Genomic DNA, 14,038 nt, shown 5'->3' with positions numbered 1-14,038 from the left:
TTTATAAAAATACTTGTATGGATATTTTTTTTCTCTTTTTATATTATTTTTTAGTTAATTTTTTATTTTATTTTATTTTAAAGTATAAATAATTCATTCTTAATTTTTTGCAATTAAATTTCAAATTTCAAAACAATATATTTAATTTGATCAAAGTTAATCAAATGAGTTTCACCTTAAAAGTTAAATTTTACATGTTCATTATCCAATATTTACTCGAATAAATAATTTACTAAAATAGATTAATGAGTAAATGACAAATATTTATTCAAGTAAATATCTCATAAAAGGCTAGATTACCAACAAAAAAAATATCACACAAAAGGCTTGAGGTAGTTTGTTTCCTGTTTTTTTGGGCTTGAAGTCTTCTTGTTTACCAAAAAAAAAAAAATATTCACACAAAAGGCATTGCATCAATTAAATTAAGCAAAATGATATTAAATTAAAATGTGGTATTAAACTGAAAATTATTGTTAAATTTATTGAGTCAAATTATATTTAAAATCATAAAAAAATTTAATTGCCTGGCATAATCTTTTGCAATCTTTAAAATTCAAAAAATATTAAATTTATTATTAACAATAATAATTTTTCTATTGATTTTTTCGTTCAAAAAATTTAATTCACTACTATTTTATTATTAAATAATAAAATAAATATTTTTGAATTTGTAGAAATTATGAATAATATCTTATAATTGTATTTGAAATATCTTTAAATTCAAAAATAATAATATGCTAGAAAAAAAATTAATTTGAATTTTTTGAATTCTAAAAAATTGTGCCAAAAGAACTATTTCTAATTTTAGATATTATATAACTAAATAAATTTTATAATATTCGAGTCAATGCTGGGACAGTGACCAAAGTGCCACGCTTGGACAAAAAATTTACCAGACTATCACGCCAACAGTAAATTTTGTTAAAATGCCACGCGGCATAATTCGCCAAAAATGTCACAGTGTAGCGAATTTCTCAAGATTTGACATGTGACATTTTTGGTTATGACGTGACATATTTCGCTACACTGTGTAGCGAATTACTTGCATGCATAATTCGCTACACTGTGTAGCGAATTATGCCGCGTGGCATTTTGGCATAATTTACTGGCGTGGCAGTTTGATAATTTTTTTGTCCAAATGTAGCAAAATGGTCACTGTTCCTCGATGCCGGACATTATACACTCATGACTCATCTAGTCAATTCGATCAAAGGGAGATAAGTTAACATAGAATTTAGAGTAAATATAACAAAAAAACACGGTCCCCACTTTAGTCCCTTGCAAAATAAATTAATCAGTTAGTCCCTAACAAATTCAAAATGGAACCATTTAGTTGAAATCGTGGTCCCTCACCAATTCAAAAAAGACCCATATTAGTCCCTCGAAAGGACTAAAATGAGTCCACTTTGAATTTGTTAGTGACTACCTGACTAATTTATTTTTGTAAGGGACTAAATTAGGGACTAAATTAGAGACCGTGTTTTTTTTAGGGACCAAAAAAGAGGTTCACTCTAGAATTTTTGAAAATGAGATAAATTGGTAAAAAAAATTTTTTTGAAACAAACATAAATTGGTAAATTTGTTTAAAAGAAGAGGGATTTGGTGGATCAGATCTGCTTATGTTTAGATTACAAGGTTTATAAAATTGTGTTTCGACTTCCGATCGATCGATCGCTCGCAAAGAGCAAATATTGAGGCGGCAAGGTTCATGGCTTCCTCTTCTTCTCCACCACCACTACCGGTATTCACCACAAAACAAAACCCTCTCAATTTGCTTCATGCTCATGACACTTATGTGTTCATATATCTAGTTCTATTTATTTGTGTGATGTGATGTGGTGTGGTGTGATGATCAGGAGGGTTTATCTCAAGAAGATTACGACTTAATCTATGGCTCTCAATCGGGTTGGGTCGATGCTCGAACTTCATGCGATCACCTCGCCTCCTTGTCCGCAGATCTTACCCACATTCCAACCCCTCATACTCCCTGCAACAGGTTCGCTTTTTCTATGACATGGGTCTTGTTCCAAATTCTACATTTTACCATAAAAACCTAGTCTTGGAGTTGAAACCTGACAATTTTTTTTTACGATGGACCTGAACGGTACCCTCAAAGACTTGGCCATTCTGCTCAGTTGGTTTTTTGGTTCATAATTTGATTAAAAGCAAATATGTATTCTGCACTGCACAATATGAATTAAAATATTATTGATTATCTAATCTCCAAGTGAATTAAACTTTTCAGGTGCCAACACCCGAGTGAAAATTGGTTGTGTTTGTCATGTAAGGAAGTGCTCTGTAGCCGTTTTGTGAACAAGCATATGCTCCAGCATTTTCGGGAGACTAATCATAGTGTGGCGCTCAGTTTCAGGTATTGACATGTTTTTTGTGTCCCCTGACATGCAAATTTTATCGGCCAGTCTATCTATCTATGCTTGTGCTGCCCCATTAATGCACTTTGTCATATAGTGATCTGTCAGTCTGGTGTTTCTCCTGTGATGCTTACTTGGATGCTCAAGTGATTCCGCAACTGCGTCCTGTTTATGAAGTAGCCTATATATTAAAATTTGATGAGCCTCCACCACTTCGAACAAATCAACATCCTTCTGCCGGAGATAACCAAGCTGAAATTTGAAGGTTCATGCAGGAGTTGAGGTTTAGAATAGTCCATTGATTATTTGCTTATATTGAAGTTTTTGAGAGGATCTATATTCCTTTACAGGTGACTTAGGATCTTCTAATCCTACATTTGGGTAGGCCATTTTAAGGGAAATATAAAAAATTTTGCGTATTAGAAGTTGATTCTCCTAATTCCCGATGGTTCCTTTTTATTCCCTCTTCTGCTTGCACAACGTTTTGTAACCTTAGGTAGCTGATCTGAGAATGAGATTCCTGTACTGTTATGATGAACTACTGAGATAATGCGGTCTTATAAAAGTTCATAGTATTTTGGCTATTCTCAAAATCCAATAGGATTTGTAAAACTATGTTGTGTTCAGCTTCCTTGGCTTGGATCCTTTATTAACTCTATTTTCTGGAAGTTGTAATGACTTGTCTGTGGTTATCTTTTTTCTAGATAACCTATGGTTCATGACTTCTTGCTTTGGATTTAGCTTGATAGTTGATTTCTGTTTTCTTTGTGTGGAGGCTAAATATTCAGACTGCTAAACATGTCATGGACTATTGACTTGTTCAACCCTGCGAATTAGAGTAGTAGTAGTTGTTTTGTTGATTAGGAATGCACGAGTCAGTTAACCATCTTGCTTGGATGAACTTTCTTTCTTCTGTACATGGCCTACTAGTGTTAATTCTTGTGACTGAGCCTATTATCTAGCCTAATGAGTTCTTGAGCATGGTTTGAGTTCTGCCCGTTTAGATGAAGAATTTGAACCGAGGGTTATAATTAGTATCTGATACCTGAGAGGGGGACTCATCCACCAATTACCTGTGAATGCCCTGGATTTTTTTTACCCTCTTTTCCCGCAACTAACTTATAGGCATTTATTTATTGGGGAAGGGACTAACTCGTTGGCTTTAGCCCTAAATCCAGGTCCTTAGACCCTGATTTGAGGAGTCTCTAAATCTTGATGTCAGATTTGACATATTATGTGACTTACACCACTGCTCCTGAAGATCAATAAAATACAATGAAATATTGGATTGTTAACATTTTCCGCTATCAAAATAATTTTGTTCCTATCTATTTAAATGTGTATTTTCCTAAACTTTTACATAAAGAAAAAGGTCTCTTCCTAAAATATTATTGTATTCACACTCGGGGGCGTTTGGTATCCGGATTTTTTTGCACTACCCGAAAAAGCATGGTACAACAAAAAAGAAATCCGTGTTTGGTAAGAAAAAAGAAAAAAATTCTAGAGTACAAACTTTTTCCAGCAAACCATGTTGTGTGCAATTTACAGTATGAAATGTAAAAGTGAAGTTTCATAGATTAGATGGAACTATTTCGGTCCCGAGAAATAGAAATTGGAGCGTGAAATTATTGATGAAATTAACCTTCAACACAAAATCATATTTCAAACAAAACATAAAGCTGGGGTTATTTTTGTAAAATAACCTCACTTTCCTACTAATATTTCACAATCAATCAAACACGTATTCAGTAAAATTAACCATAAATTTTCGGGAAAATTTTAGCTTACTAAACACCTTTTACTAACATTCAAGAAAACATATATTTTTCAATTATTTCTCGGATTTAAAAAAAAAAACCTCTACAAAAAACCCCCTAACTTCAAGTACATTCTGCTCACGCTCCAGCTTGTCCCATTATGCTCCATGGGAAAATTCCTGTTTGCCTAGCCTGTAGTAGAAAGACTATATGGTAGTGTTTGATCGGGGAGAAGTGAAAATTTTGCTGGCAAAGTGCATGGGGAATCTGATGAAACAACGTTTGGTTGAAGCTTTTTGGTAGATTTGCCCATCAATTAGCTTTGCCTAGCAAATCATGAAGACAAGCAAAAAACGGGTTTATGTACTGTTGAGGAAGCCGTCTGAACATGTGGAATTGCTGTGAAAAAGGTGATGAAGGCATGACAACTTTACCCCTCCTTCTTTTGTGGTTCGAAGATTGTAATAAAATCAAGGTGTTTTTACAATGATAGTTTTGTAATTTCATTAAGTTTTCCCATCAATATTTTATCTTCAACCAAACACACATTCAGAAATTTAATTCAATTTTCCTGGTAAAATTTTGTCCAACCAAACGACTTTTTTAAAACTTTCCTATCTAACTCAATTTCCCTGCAGATCTTTAGTATTTACATTTTTCTAGTATTAAAAATTTTCTCCCCAACCAAACACTCCCTGTATGTATTTTAAAAAAAGACTATCAAGTCCAAGTGTCGTGAGAATAAGGATTTCAGGCCACTTAGCATGTAGGACGCGGAAGTGAATCAACGTTATTCTGTAAATTTTTACAATTCGATCCATTAATAATTTAATAAGTTAGAATTAGGAGTTAATTAATTAAAAAAATTAAGTTCTTTGTTAATTGAGATGAGTTTGAGTTTTTATATATCAAACTAAGTTAAGTCCCAACTCATATCCACCTGCAAGTCTGCAACTGAAAAAAGCAACCCCTTAAGTATAAACTATAACAGTCAAGTAAATCAAAGCGCTGACCATGTCTATCAGTTTTTACAAGGTTGAACAAATAATAATTAATTTTAAATTCTATAGAGTATGTTATATTAGTAACATCTATTTGTTCTTTAACTTTTTTAATATAGAATATGTTAATATTATTAAATAATGTTTTATTATTATACTGTAATTCTGTAATTTTTTTCACTTTATAATTTGTCTTTGATGGTACTTTATGGATCTCTCCACTTTTTGCAAAATGGATCTCAGGTATTTAAAAATATCTTTTTTGGGTATCTCTTGACAAAGTAGGTGCATAGGATCTTGGTCTTTATCTCTTGCTAGAGAAAACTCACACTTCAGATACTCAGTCTTGTTCCCACTTAACGTGAAAGTTTTCTATTAACACCGTCTTTGTTCTCATAATATCATCTATGGCATACACTATGGCACTTACTCTTGAATATTTTTTTGTTAGTTCATCCATAAAAGGCAAAGAGATAATGACCTAAAGCTGAATCTTGATATACATCTATTGCGATAGAAAAATAACTTGATGTTCCATTACAAGCTTTCACACAAGTAGTCGCCCCATCGGTACATATCCTTGATTGCCTTTATATATATTATTACTATTTTATTTATTTTATTTTTATTTTTATCTTTTTTCAACTCTTTTACATCTTTTATTTGGGTTTACATGCTACCGATTTTAATTAATTTGGAATAAAAGTGTTCTTGATGTTGAAGTTGATGTTGATGTTGACTTTGACGTGGATCACGTTGTTAAAAAATGGCCTCGTCCATTTGATGTGATGTCCCAATCAAAAATTAAAAACTTAAAACATTGCATAATTTGCACGTGGTTGCGGACATAACAAAACCTTATCAATTCTCATGAAAAGAATATAGATATTCTTCCCCCCATTTGCAGCGGCATCGCGTTGAACACGTTATTATAGAATAGAATAAAGTCAAAAGTTTGGGAACAGATCTCAATTGGAGTAGCTTGAGCCTTGATCTCTGCAAGAAAGGGGTTAATCTGAGACTGAGAGCATCCTATGTTGGGTTACTTGAAGCAAAAAACATGCAAGACTAAGGCGCACGCACTTGTTCACTAACCCTTCTCAAATCAAAATAGGTACTTTCCATTTCCCATGACAGTATCTGCTTTGAAATAAATATGATACAATCCTATCTGCTATGTCATATACTCATATGTGTTTGATTCAGCTAGGGGAGTTAACAAGTTTTAAACTTTAATCACTTCCTCACCTGTCTGTGGATGGGTGCAGAGGGACTAGTAAGTGATGTGAAGAAATCCAATCCAAAACTAACATTATTACCTCTCATAGCTCTAATCTTCTATGAAGTGTCTGGGGGTCCTTTTGGAGTGGAGGATTCAGTCAGGGCTGGAGGTGGTCCTCTTTTATCTTTGCTTGGATTCTTGATCTTCCCTCTAATCTGGAGTATACCAGAAGCTCTGGTTACAGCTGAACTTGCCACAAGCTTCCCTGTCAATGGCGGATATGTTGTTTGGATATCCTCAGCGTTTGGACCCTTTTGGGGGTTTCAGGAAGGATTTTGGAAATGGTTCAGTGGGGTTATGGACAATGCACTTTACCCGGTTTTGTTCCTGGATTACCTGAAGCATTCTTTGCCAATCTTTAACCGAATGATTGCTCGAATCCCTGCTCTTTTAGGGATCACCATTACACTAACTTACTTGAATTACCGAGGCCTTCACATTGTTGGCTTTGCTGCTGTTCTGCTTACCGTTTTCTCACTTTCCCCATTTCTCATAATGGGTATTCTTTCCATTCCACATATTAGGCCCAGGCGGTGGCTTGTTGTAGATTTTAACAAGGTGGATTGGCGAGGATACTTCAATTGTATGTTCTGGAATTTAAATTATTGGGATAAGGCAAGTACCCTTGCAGGAGAGGTTGAAAATCCCAGTAAAACGTTCCCAAAAGCACTTCTTGGAGGACTGGTTTTGGTGATGTCCTCATATTTGATTCCACTACTTGCGGGAACAGGTGCTTTGAGATCTTCGCCCAGTGAATGGACAGATGGTTATTTTGCAGAAGTGGGCATGTTAATTGGTGGCTCTTGGCTCAAACTGTGGATTCAAGCGGCTGCTGCTATGTCTAATTTGGGCTTGTTTGAAGCAGAAATGAGCAGTGATTCTTTTCAACTTCTAGGGATGAGCAAGATAGGAATGCTTCCAGCTGTATTTGCTTCAAGGTCAGAAATGTTTTATGCCATGGCTTCCCTTCTTATTAGTATAAGAATTTTCTTTTCCAAATAAAACTTAAAGGAATCAAATTCAATTATTATTTTACCCTCTTTTATCTGTCAATGAAAAACCTAGGCATGCTGTGTGACGGGTTAACTTATAGCTTATATCGATCATAAATAATATTTATAGATTATCTTCCTTTAGATTAGCTCGTGTATAAACAAAAATTATGCCATTTATACTTCTATGAAAGTTATTTGTTTTGAAGAATGGAAGGAATCTTTGAAGAATTTTCCTAAAAGGGAATTTGTAGTGTCTTTAATACCTTTTCCTTTAGACTTAACTGAGCGCGCTAGATGAAAATTTTCAGTATTAATGTTAATTGCTTGAATGAAAAAGTTTCAATGATTTAACATTTATATGATACTATATACTTTCTAGGTCTAAGTATGGAACACCCACTGTTAGCATTTTGTTCTCTGCCACTGGAGTTATCTTCTTGTCGTGGATGAGCTTTCAGGAAATCATCGAGTTCCTCAATTTCTTATATGCTGTAGGAATGCTTCTTGAGTTTGCAGCTTTTGTAACTTTGAGATTGAGGAAACCAAATCTTTATAGACCTTACAGAGTTCCATTGGGAACATATTGGGTGGCTATGCTTTGCCTGCCTCCTGCTTTGTTGCTTATTCTTGTAATGTGCTTGGCTTCTTTGAGAACGTTCTTCGTGAGTGGAGCAGTGATTCTCGTGGGGTTTGTACTGTACCCTATCTTGGTTCAAGCCAAGACTAAAAATTGGATACTGTTTGAAGCAGAACCACCTTCCTTACCTTCCAATGGCTTGCAGCAATGCCATTCGGTTATTTCAGAACTGGTTGACCAAGAAAACAAGGATGTTGAACTTCTTGTGAGCTCACCATTTACTGGTGTGGAAGAAGAATTGTCTTTAGTGCAAAGTGATTCTAAACCAAACTAGCAGGTTCTTATCTTGACGTAATTTCTGTAAACAGTTTACAATATCCATGTAACATATTTTGGCCTTCTTGGACATTACTCGGGTAGCAAGAAAGGGGTGTGGTTTTCTATTATGTTGAGCCAATTAATTCCAGTACGTAAAGAAAAACTATTTTTTCTATTTACCAACAAAAAAAAAAAAAAAAACTATTATTCAAAGAGCAGAGGTGGGCTTGGGGAATGGCTGAGCATGACATACCGAATCTTGTTTGTGTTGTAATTTACTTATCTTTAACATTTGTTTTTACTATTAATTTATAGTTAAAATTGGTTTATAATTATCTTTAAAATATAACTTTGGGGTAAAGTCGAAGAATATCCTTAATGTAAAATTTATTTATTGTAAATGGGAAAGTTGTATGTAGTTAGAGAGAATAAATATTCTAACAACATGGGGAAAATATTACGCATGTAAAATTTTGTCTTTTTTTTTTAGGGGAACATTTGTTTATTTTATCTATACTATTGTGAGTGGGTTTTCATATACACCATACCCATCGTTGGTTAAATGATTATTTTGCTTCTCCACTTTAATGTTCTATTTGAAAATATTAATTTTTTTAAATAATATTGATAATTGCCCCGTTGCATAATTTATGCTTGATTTGATATTTCATATATCAAATTTTAACTGTAAATTTATAGTTTGATGTATTTATTATATTTTGTTTAGTTTGAACTTATATTTAATATATTTTTATAAAGATTAAATTCTAAAATTTTAGATTAAAATAAATTAATATCTAAAGTAAATAAATCAAATGATAAAGAAAAACTCAATAGTTTAAATAAGGGGGTTCGTTTTTTCTGCAGTTACTGCAGATAAGTTATTTGCAGTAAGCTCAATACGACGTTTTGAGGCAGAAATCATAGTATTTTTGTAATTTTAATTTATTTTAGAGTTATAATAATCTTTATATTTATAATTTTTTAAAATCTCAATACCAAAATGACGTCGTTTTGGGAATAAATGCAGATAACTTATTTGCATTCTGCAGTTTTCATTAAAATTTGTATTTATTTAGTTTGTTAATATATATTGTAGTTGTTGAATAAAAAAATAATCAAAATTGTTGTAGAGTGATATAACAAAATTTGCATTTCACATATAATAAATATAATAATTGAAACACTAGAATCAATAATATGGTGTGAAAATTAATTTCCCACTAATACGAAACGTGAAAATTGAAATGAAATGAGAAAACCTAAGAGGCCGTTTGGTATAGAAGGTTTTTTTTTTATCGGGAAAAAAGATTTTTGGGAATATAATGAATTTTTTTTTTCTTGAGTAAGTTACAAAAAATTATTTGGTAATTCCAAAAATTTTCTAAAAATATTTGGTTAATTATACTGATTTTCTGAAAAAATAAAAATGTCATGTATCAAATTGTATTTTTGTTTGGGATTCTGTAGTTAAAACTGAAATGATGAGAAAAAAATATTTCGGGAGAAAAATTTTCAATTTCCTCATACCACTGGATGGATCATGGTGTTGGAAAATTCGTTCCCTCAAACTCCAATATCAAGCGGATCCAGGGGGAGCTAGTGGCGGGAGCCCGTAACGGGAGCCACCACCGATGAACTAAGGCTACACCAACCGTAGCAAGTGGATCCGACACCGTGTCTCAACCCAAAACCTTAAGGCAATGGGTTCATGGATCCCTTCCACTTATATATTTTTCACTTAGCTCATTAACAAACCAATGTGGAACTCATCACACTTGAATATTCCAACACATGGATTCTGCCAAATTTCCTATTGACGGCTAAAATGAACAGCAGGATTAGGCAGCTGCATACTATTTCAATCCTTTTGAGACGCTATCACACTCCTGTACGATCCATGATCAGATGTAGCTTTTAATGAGCACAAAAGCCCAACTCTGTTTCGTTCTTTCAAACTTCAAGCATAATTCCGAGTCTAGTACCGTCAAATAGTGCGACGCTGTTCTGTTCACAAACCTGCTAAATTTTACAATTGTGTAGCCTAGTTCTACTGGAGTTGCAAAATAAAATTTGGCAGGGCCACCCCTTCGTACAACTGTGCTTGATTGTAAAAGAGTTATTCAAGTAGCATTTTACATTTTAGACAAATATTTTTCTTCCTTTACCAAACTAATCAATCTGAAAAGGGTTTACTTTCCGTGACAAGATAATCTTTGAGGTAGTGTTTGGTAGAAGATTTATTTTGAGATTGATAGGAAAGTGTAAGTGGATATAAAAAAATACCACGTTTGGTTCAGGTTTTTGAAAAAAATACTAGGCAAATAGGATAGATGAGAAAATGATTTTTGTGTTGATTTTTGGATAAAATTCACTATTACAGAGTACCACTTGAGATGTGGTATTTTGAAATAACTAAGAAAGTGAAAAAACATGTGCGAAGTTTCTTCCGAACATAGATTTTGCAAATTTAAATAAATTTCTCTGATAATATTCCGGTCAACTAAATAACTTTTTTTACATTTTTCTACCAAACTCATTTTCCAACTATTTCCCTAGTAATTATATTTCTCTAGTATTCAAAAAAAATTTCCTCAACCAAACGCCCCTTGAGGGATTGAAAATAAACTATTTAAGTCTTTTACTTTATGTGGTACAATAAGCAAGTTTTTTTTTTTAAATATATATATACCTATGAAACATGTTTACTTAACATCATCCTAGTCAGAAACTCGCTATGCTGTCTGCAACCAGAGGCAGATGCTAATATCATCTTATTTATTAGAGATATCGACATACAAGTGTGACATATTTAGATTCATTTTGTGGCAAGCATACATTTCTGATACTGCTTACTGCCCGAGTATAGAAAGCCTCTTCAATGCAGTCTGAGGAGGATAGGTGAGTTCTAGCTTTCTTCAGCATCCAAAATCATAAGGCACCAGTCCTTTCAGCTCTGGACCGTTGAGTCTGTTATTTTCAAAACTGAAACACGAGAAGCAGAAATATATAGTGAAACTTACAGTAGCAAGAACTCTGAATTACTCCAGCTTCAAATTAAAAATGTCAAGATTCTGTGCCATAGTATACTTGTTACGAATTCGAGTGGGTATTCTAAGAAGCAAGATAGCTTGCAAATATATTAGTGTATTCCATCTATAAAGATTTTTATTCGAATCAATTATTATCTCATGCATGCATGATGCATGTCAAATATGATCATCAAATCTCTGTTGTGAAATAAGCTAGGCACTGAAGTGGTGGACAAAATTTACAGACTAGATACAAGTCTGTTAAGACAAATGATACTTGTTGATATGCTTAACAAGGCAAAGGTTCTTGAAAGTGATGCAGAATTGCAGATGCACTAAGTGAATGCACTTGATATTTTCCGGGTTTTCGTGTTGGAATTCAACAGAAGTACAGAATCATGGTGTATGGTGGTAATGGGTCTTGGTTTGACTGTACATGAGGAGATTGACATGTTTGATATAAGAAACTGAATTCTAATTTCTAAGTTTTAAATGGTTAAACAAGCATATTTATCAGGACATGTTTGACTTATAGGTCGTTTGAGTTGTTAAGAACATGCTATATCCACAAAGCTACTAAGATAACAATTATAACATTGTTACTATACCTCTCCAGTGGGAAAGATCCGAAGTTGCCATCTACTGGTATTGTTCCACAGAGGTCGTTGTTAGAAACATCGCTGCACAAAAGGGGTTTCAAATTAGCTTATAAATCAATTTAAACCAAAAAAAGAGAAAGAAATAAAGAAAGAAAGAAATTGAACTCGGATTTCTCCATTCCAAACCCCAACACGAAAAGAAAGGAAAATAAAACACAAGAAAAAGTATAAGGGAAAAAAAAAACTTACAAGATTTTGAGATTTTTAAGATGAGTGAGCTCTCTTGGGATTGATCCAGTCAGCTTGTTGTTGTTTAGCCGTCTATATAATCAATGCAGAAGAGTCAGCGAAATTGAAAACAATTCACACATCATTCAATTCAAGAGCTCAAATGTTGGAAGTTTTTGTCCTATCAACATAAAAATGCTTACAGGAATTTAAGTGACTTCAACTTGCCAAATGACTTTGGGATTTTTCCTTCCAATTTGTTACCGTACAAATCCATACTAATAATGTTCTTCAAGTTTCCAAGCTCCTCAGGGATCTCCCCACTTATGTTATTATTATAGAGCTCCCTGCAATGAAGAATTTCAGAATATTTCACAGGAATGGCCCACAACTTGATACTCTCCAAAAGATAAATATCAATTAGTATATGTTTTTTAAATTAGGCAAGGGAAGAAGACCATACAGGTATTGGAGGTGGGGTAGCTGGGCAAGTTCTGGGCCCAAAGTTCCAGAAATGTCAGAATTGCCCAAGTCCCTGAGATTCAAAGAATAAAAACGAGTGATTAGATTTAGAGGCATAACACTAAAACCAGTAACTGAAAAGAAAAAATTAAATTGAGGAATAAACACAGAGAAATAAAAGAAGAAGGGGAAATTTACAAGCGAATCACATGATTGTTGGAGTCACAGGTAACGTGGAACCAAGTACAGGAATTAACCAGGGTTGGGTCCCAGCTCTGCAGCACGTTGTTGGGGTCATAAAGCCTGCTTCTCAAAGCATGCAGAGCATTTCCTACAAAGTAAAAGCGAAATCAACTCTCAAAACTGTATTTTTTTGGTTACCCAACCAAGCCTGCGTAACTGCGTTATAGTCAACAAGAGGCAAAAGGAAAGTGCTGAGTTTTCAGTTTTGAAGCACAGATTATATTTTCAATTTTCATTAATAACAATAAAAAAAGGTCATAATAGGAAACACAAGAAGAAACAAAGGATTTGGGCAAAACGACTTTGAATCAGAGTTCTCCCGGTCCCTCTGGATTTTCATTTTTGAGTTTCAAAAGAAAAGGAAAGGGAATATAAAGAATACAAGATGGTAAGGCGAAAAGAATGAGTTTTGCAAGTTTGATCTAAAGAAAAAGATGAGAAATGAATAATACCTTCGGAGTTGGTTGAGAAGGCTAAGAGGGGACAATGAAGAATGAGAAATAACACAGAGAGGGAAATGTAAAGAGCCATTCTTCCTCTGTGAGCAAATTTTTTGGGCGAGAAAGAGAGCCTAAAAAGAAGAGAAAAAACAATTAATAAAAAAAAGGAGAATGAGAAAGAGAAGAGAAGAGAAGAGAAGGTTAGTGGATGACTGGATGGCCAAAGAGACGAGGGAGTCCAAAGTCAAAATAGAGGGGCTGCCAATGCCATTCACCTTCAAAAGTGAAGTCGTGTAAAAATAGGTTAGGTTAGGCTTTACTTTAGATAAATTAGACTTGTGTAAAAATATTGGGTATGGCCTAACATATTAGTTTGTGTAGGTTTTAAATTACAAATTTTGTCTGACTAATATTAAAAAAATAAAAGCTTTGGCTTAGGCTTGTTAGTCTGCCTATTAAACATTTAACAATCGAACAAATAATTAAAATAATATTATTTTATTATTCAAAATTATTAAAATAATAATTTTATTTATTATATTTTAAATAAATAATATGATATAGGCCGACTTTAGACTTATAGGCTCGACATTTACAAAAAAACCTATGACTTGTTTTTTAAATAGATTTTTTTAATAGTCTAGACCTGTTCTATTTTATTATTTATAATAGGTCAAGTCTGATCTAATATAGGTTAGGCCTCTGCAGGCCGGCCTAGCCCATTTACACCCC

General features: G+C 33.5%; 3 protein-coding genes across 3 annotated transcripts; 2 read left to right on the top strand and 1 right to left on the bottom strand.

The window, feature by feature from the left end:
• The first annotated feature begins 1,608 nt into the window (after positions 1-1,608).
• On the top strand, positions 1,609-3,007 carry LOC133299154 (uncharacterized). The gene is made up of 4 exons (XM_061498596.1): positions 1,609-1,741; positions 1,857-1,996; positions 2,246-2,371; positions 2,470-3,007. The coding sequence occupies exons 1-4, from the start codon at positions 1,709-1,711 to the stop codon at positions 2,633-2,635; spliced, it is 465 nt and encodes a 154-aa protein (XP_061354580.1). The 5' UTR covers positions 1,609-1,708; the 3' UTR covers positions 2,636-3,007.
• Positions 3,008-6,388: 3,381 nt separating this feature from the next.
• LOC133299136 (probable polyamine transporter At3g19553) lies at positions 6,389-8,329 on the top strand. Its single transcript, XM_061498573.1, has 2 exons — positions 6,389-7,350; positions 7,787-8,329. The coding sequence occupies exons 1-2, from the start codon at positions 6,389-6,391 to the stop codon at positions 8,316-8,318; spliced, it is 1,494 nt and encodes a 497-aa protein (XP_061354557.1). The 3' UTR covers positions 8,319-8,329.
• A 2,568-nt stretch (positions 8,330-10,897) lies between these two features.
• On the bottom strand, positions 10,898-13,512 carry LOC133299084 (leucine-rich repeat protein 2-like). Its single transcript, XM_061498508.1, has 7 exons — positions 13,319-13,512; positions 12,822-12,954; positions 12,625-12,696; positions 12,365-12,508; positions 12,183-12,254; positions 11,943-12,014; positions 10,898-11,287 (listed from the first exon to the last, which is right to left on the bottom strand). The coding sequence occupies exons 1-7, from the start codon at positions 13,395-13,397 to the stop codon at positions 11,221-11,223; spliced, it is 639 nt and encodes a 212-aa protein (XP_061354492.1). The 5' UTR covers positions 13,398-13,512; the 3' UTR covers positions 10,898-11,220.
• Positions 13,513-14,038: the final 526 nt, after the last annotated feature.

Source organism: Gastrolobium bilobum, unplaced genomic scaffold (assembly GCF_033153095.1).
Source record: "Gastrolobium bilobum isolate Gb01-03AN ecotype WA unplaced genomic scaffold, APGP_CSIRO_Gbil_v1 utg500, whole genome shotgun sequence".
NCBI classification, from domain to species: Eukaryota; Viridiplantae; Streptophyta; class Magnoliopsida; order Fabales; family Fabaceae; genus Gastrolobium; species Gastrolobium bilobum.
Note: the sequence above shows the minus strand (reverse complement) of the source record. Positions and strands in the feature narration are given on the sequence as shown.

What these genes read in the sequence shown, in the direction of transcription:
- LOC133299154 (XM_061498596.1), top strand. Translation starts at nt 1,709, where the DNA reads ATGGCTTCCTCTTCTTCTCCACCACCACTACCG. An exon ending in CTTCTCCACCACCACTACCG is followed by an intron (nt 1,742 to 1,856) that starts GTATTCACCACA and finishes TGTGATGATCAG; the next exon opens with GAGGGTTTATCTCAAGAAGA. An exon ending in CCTCATACTCCCTGCAACAG is followed by an intron (nt 1,997 to 2,245) that starts GTTCGCTTTTTC and finishes TAAACTTTTCAG; the next exon opens with GTGCCAACACCCGAGTGAAA.
- LOC133299084 (XM_061498508.1), bottom strand. Translation starts at nt 13,397, where the DNA reads ATGGCTCTTTACATTTCCCTCTCTGTGTTATTTCTCATTCTTCATTGT. An exon ending in AACAATCATGTGATTCGCTT is followed by an intron (nt 12,697 to 12,821) that starts GTAAATTTCCCC and finishes TTTGAATCTCAG; the next exon opens with GGACTTGGGCAATTCTGACA. An exon ending in CTTAAAAATCTCAAAATCTT is followed by an intron (nt 12,015 to 12,182) that starts GTAAGTTTTTTT and finishes CCTTTTGTGCAG; the next exon opens with CGATGTTTCTAACAACGACC.
- LOC133299136 (XM_061498573.1), top strand. Translation starts at nt 6,389, where the DNA reads ATGGGTGCAGAGGGACTAGTAAGTGATGTGAAGAAATCCAATCCAAAA. An exon ending in CCAGCTGTATTTGCTTCAAG is followed by an intron (nt 7,351 to 7,786) that starts GTCAGAAATGTT and finishes TATACTTTCTAG; the next exon opens with GTCTAAGTATGGAACACCCA.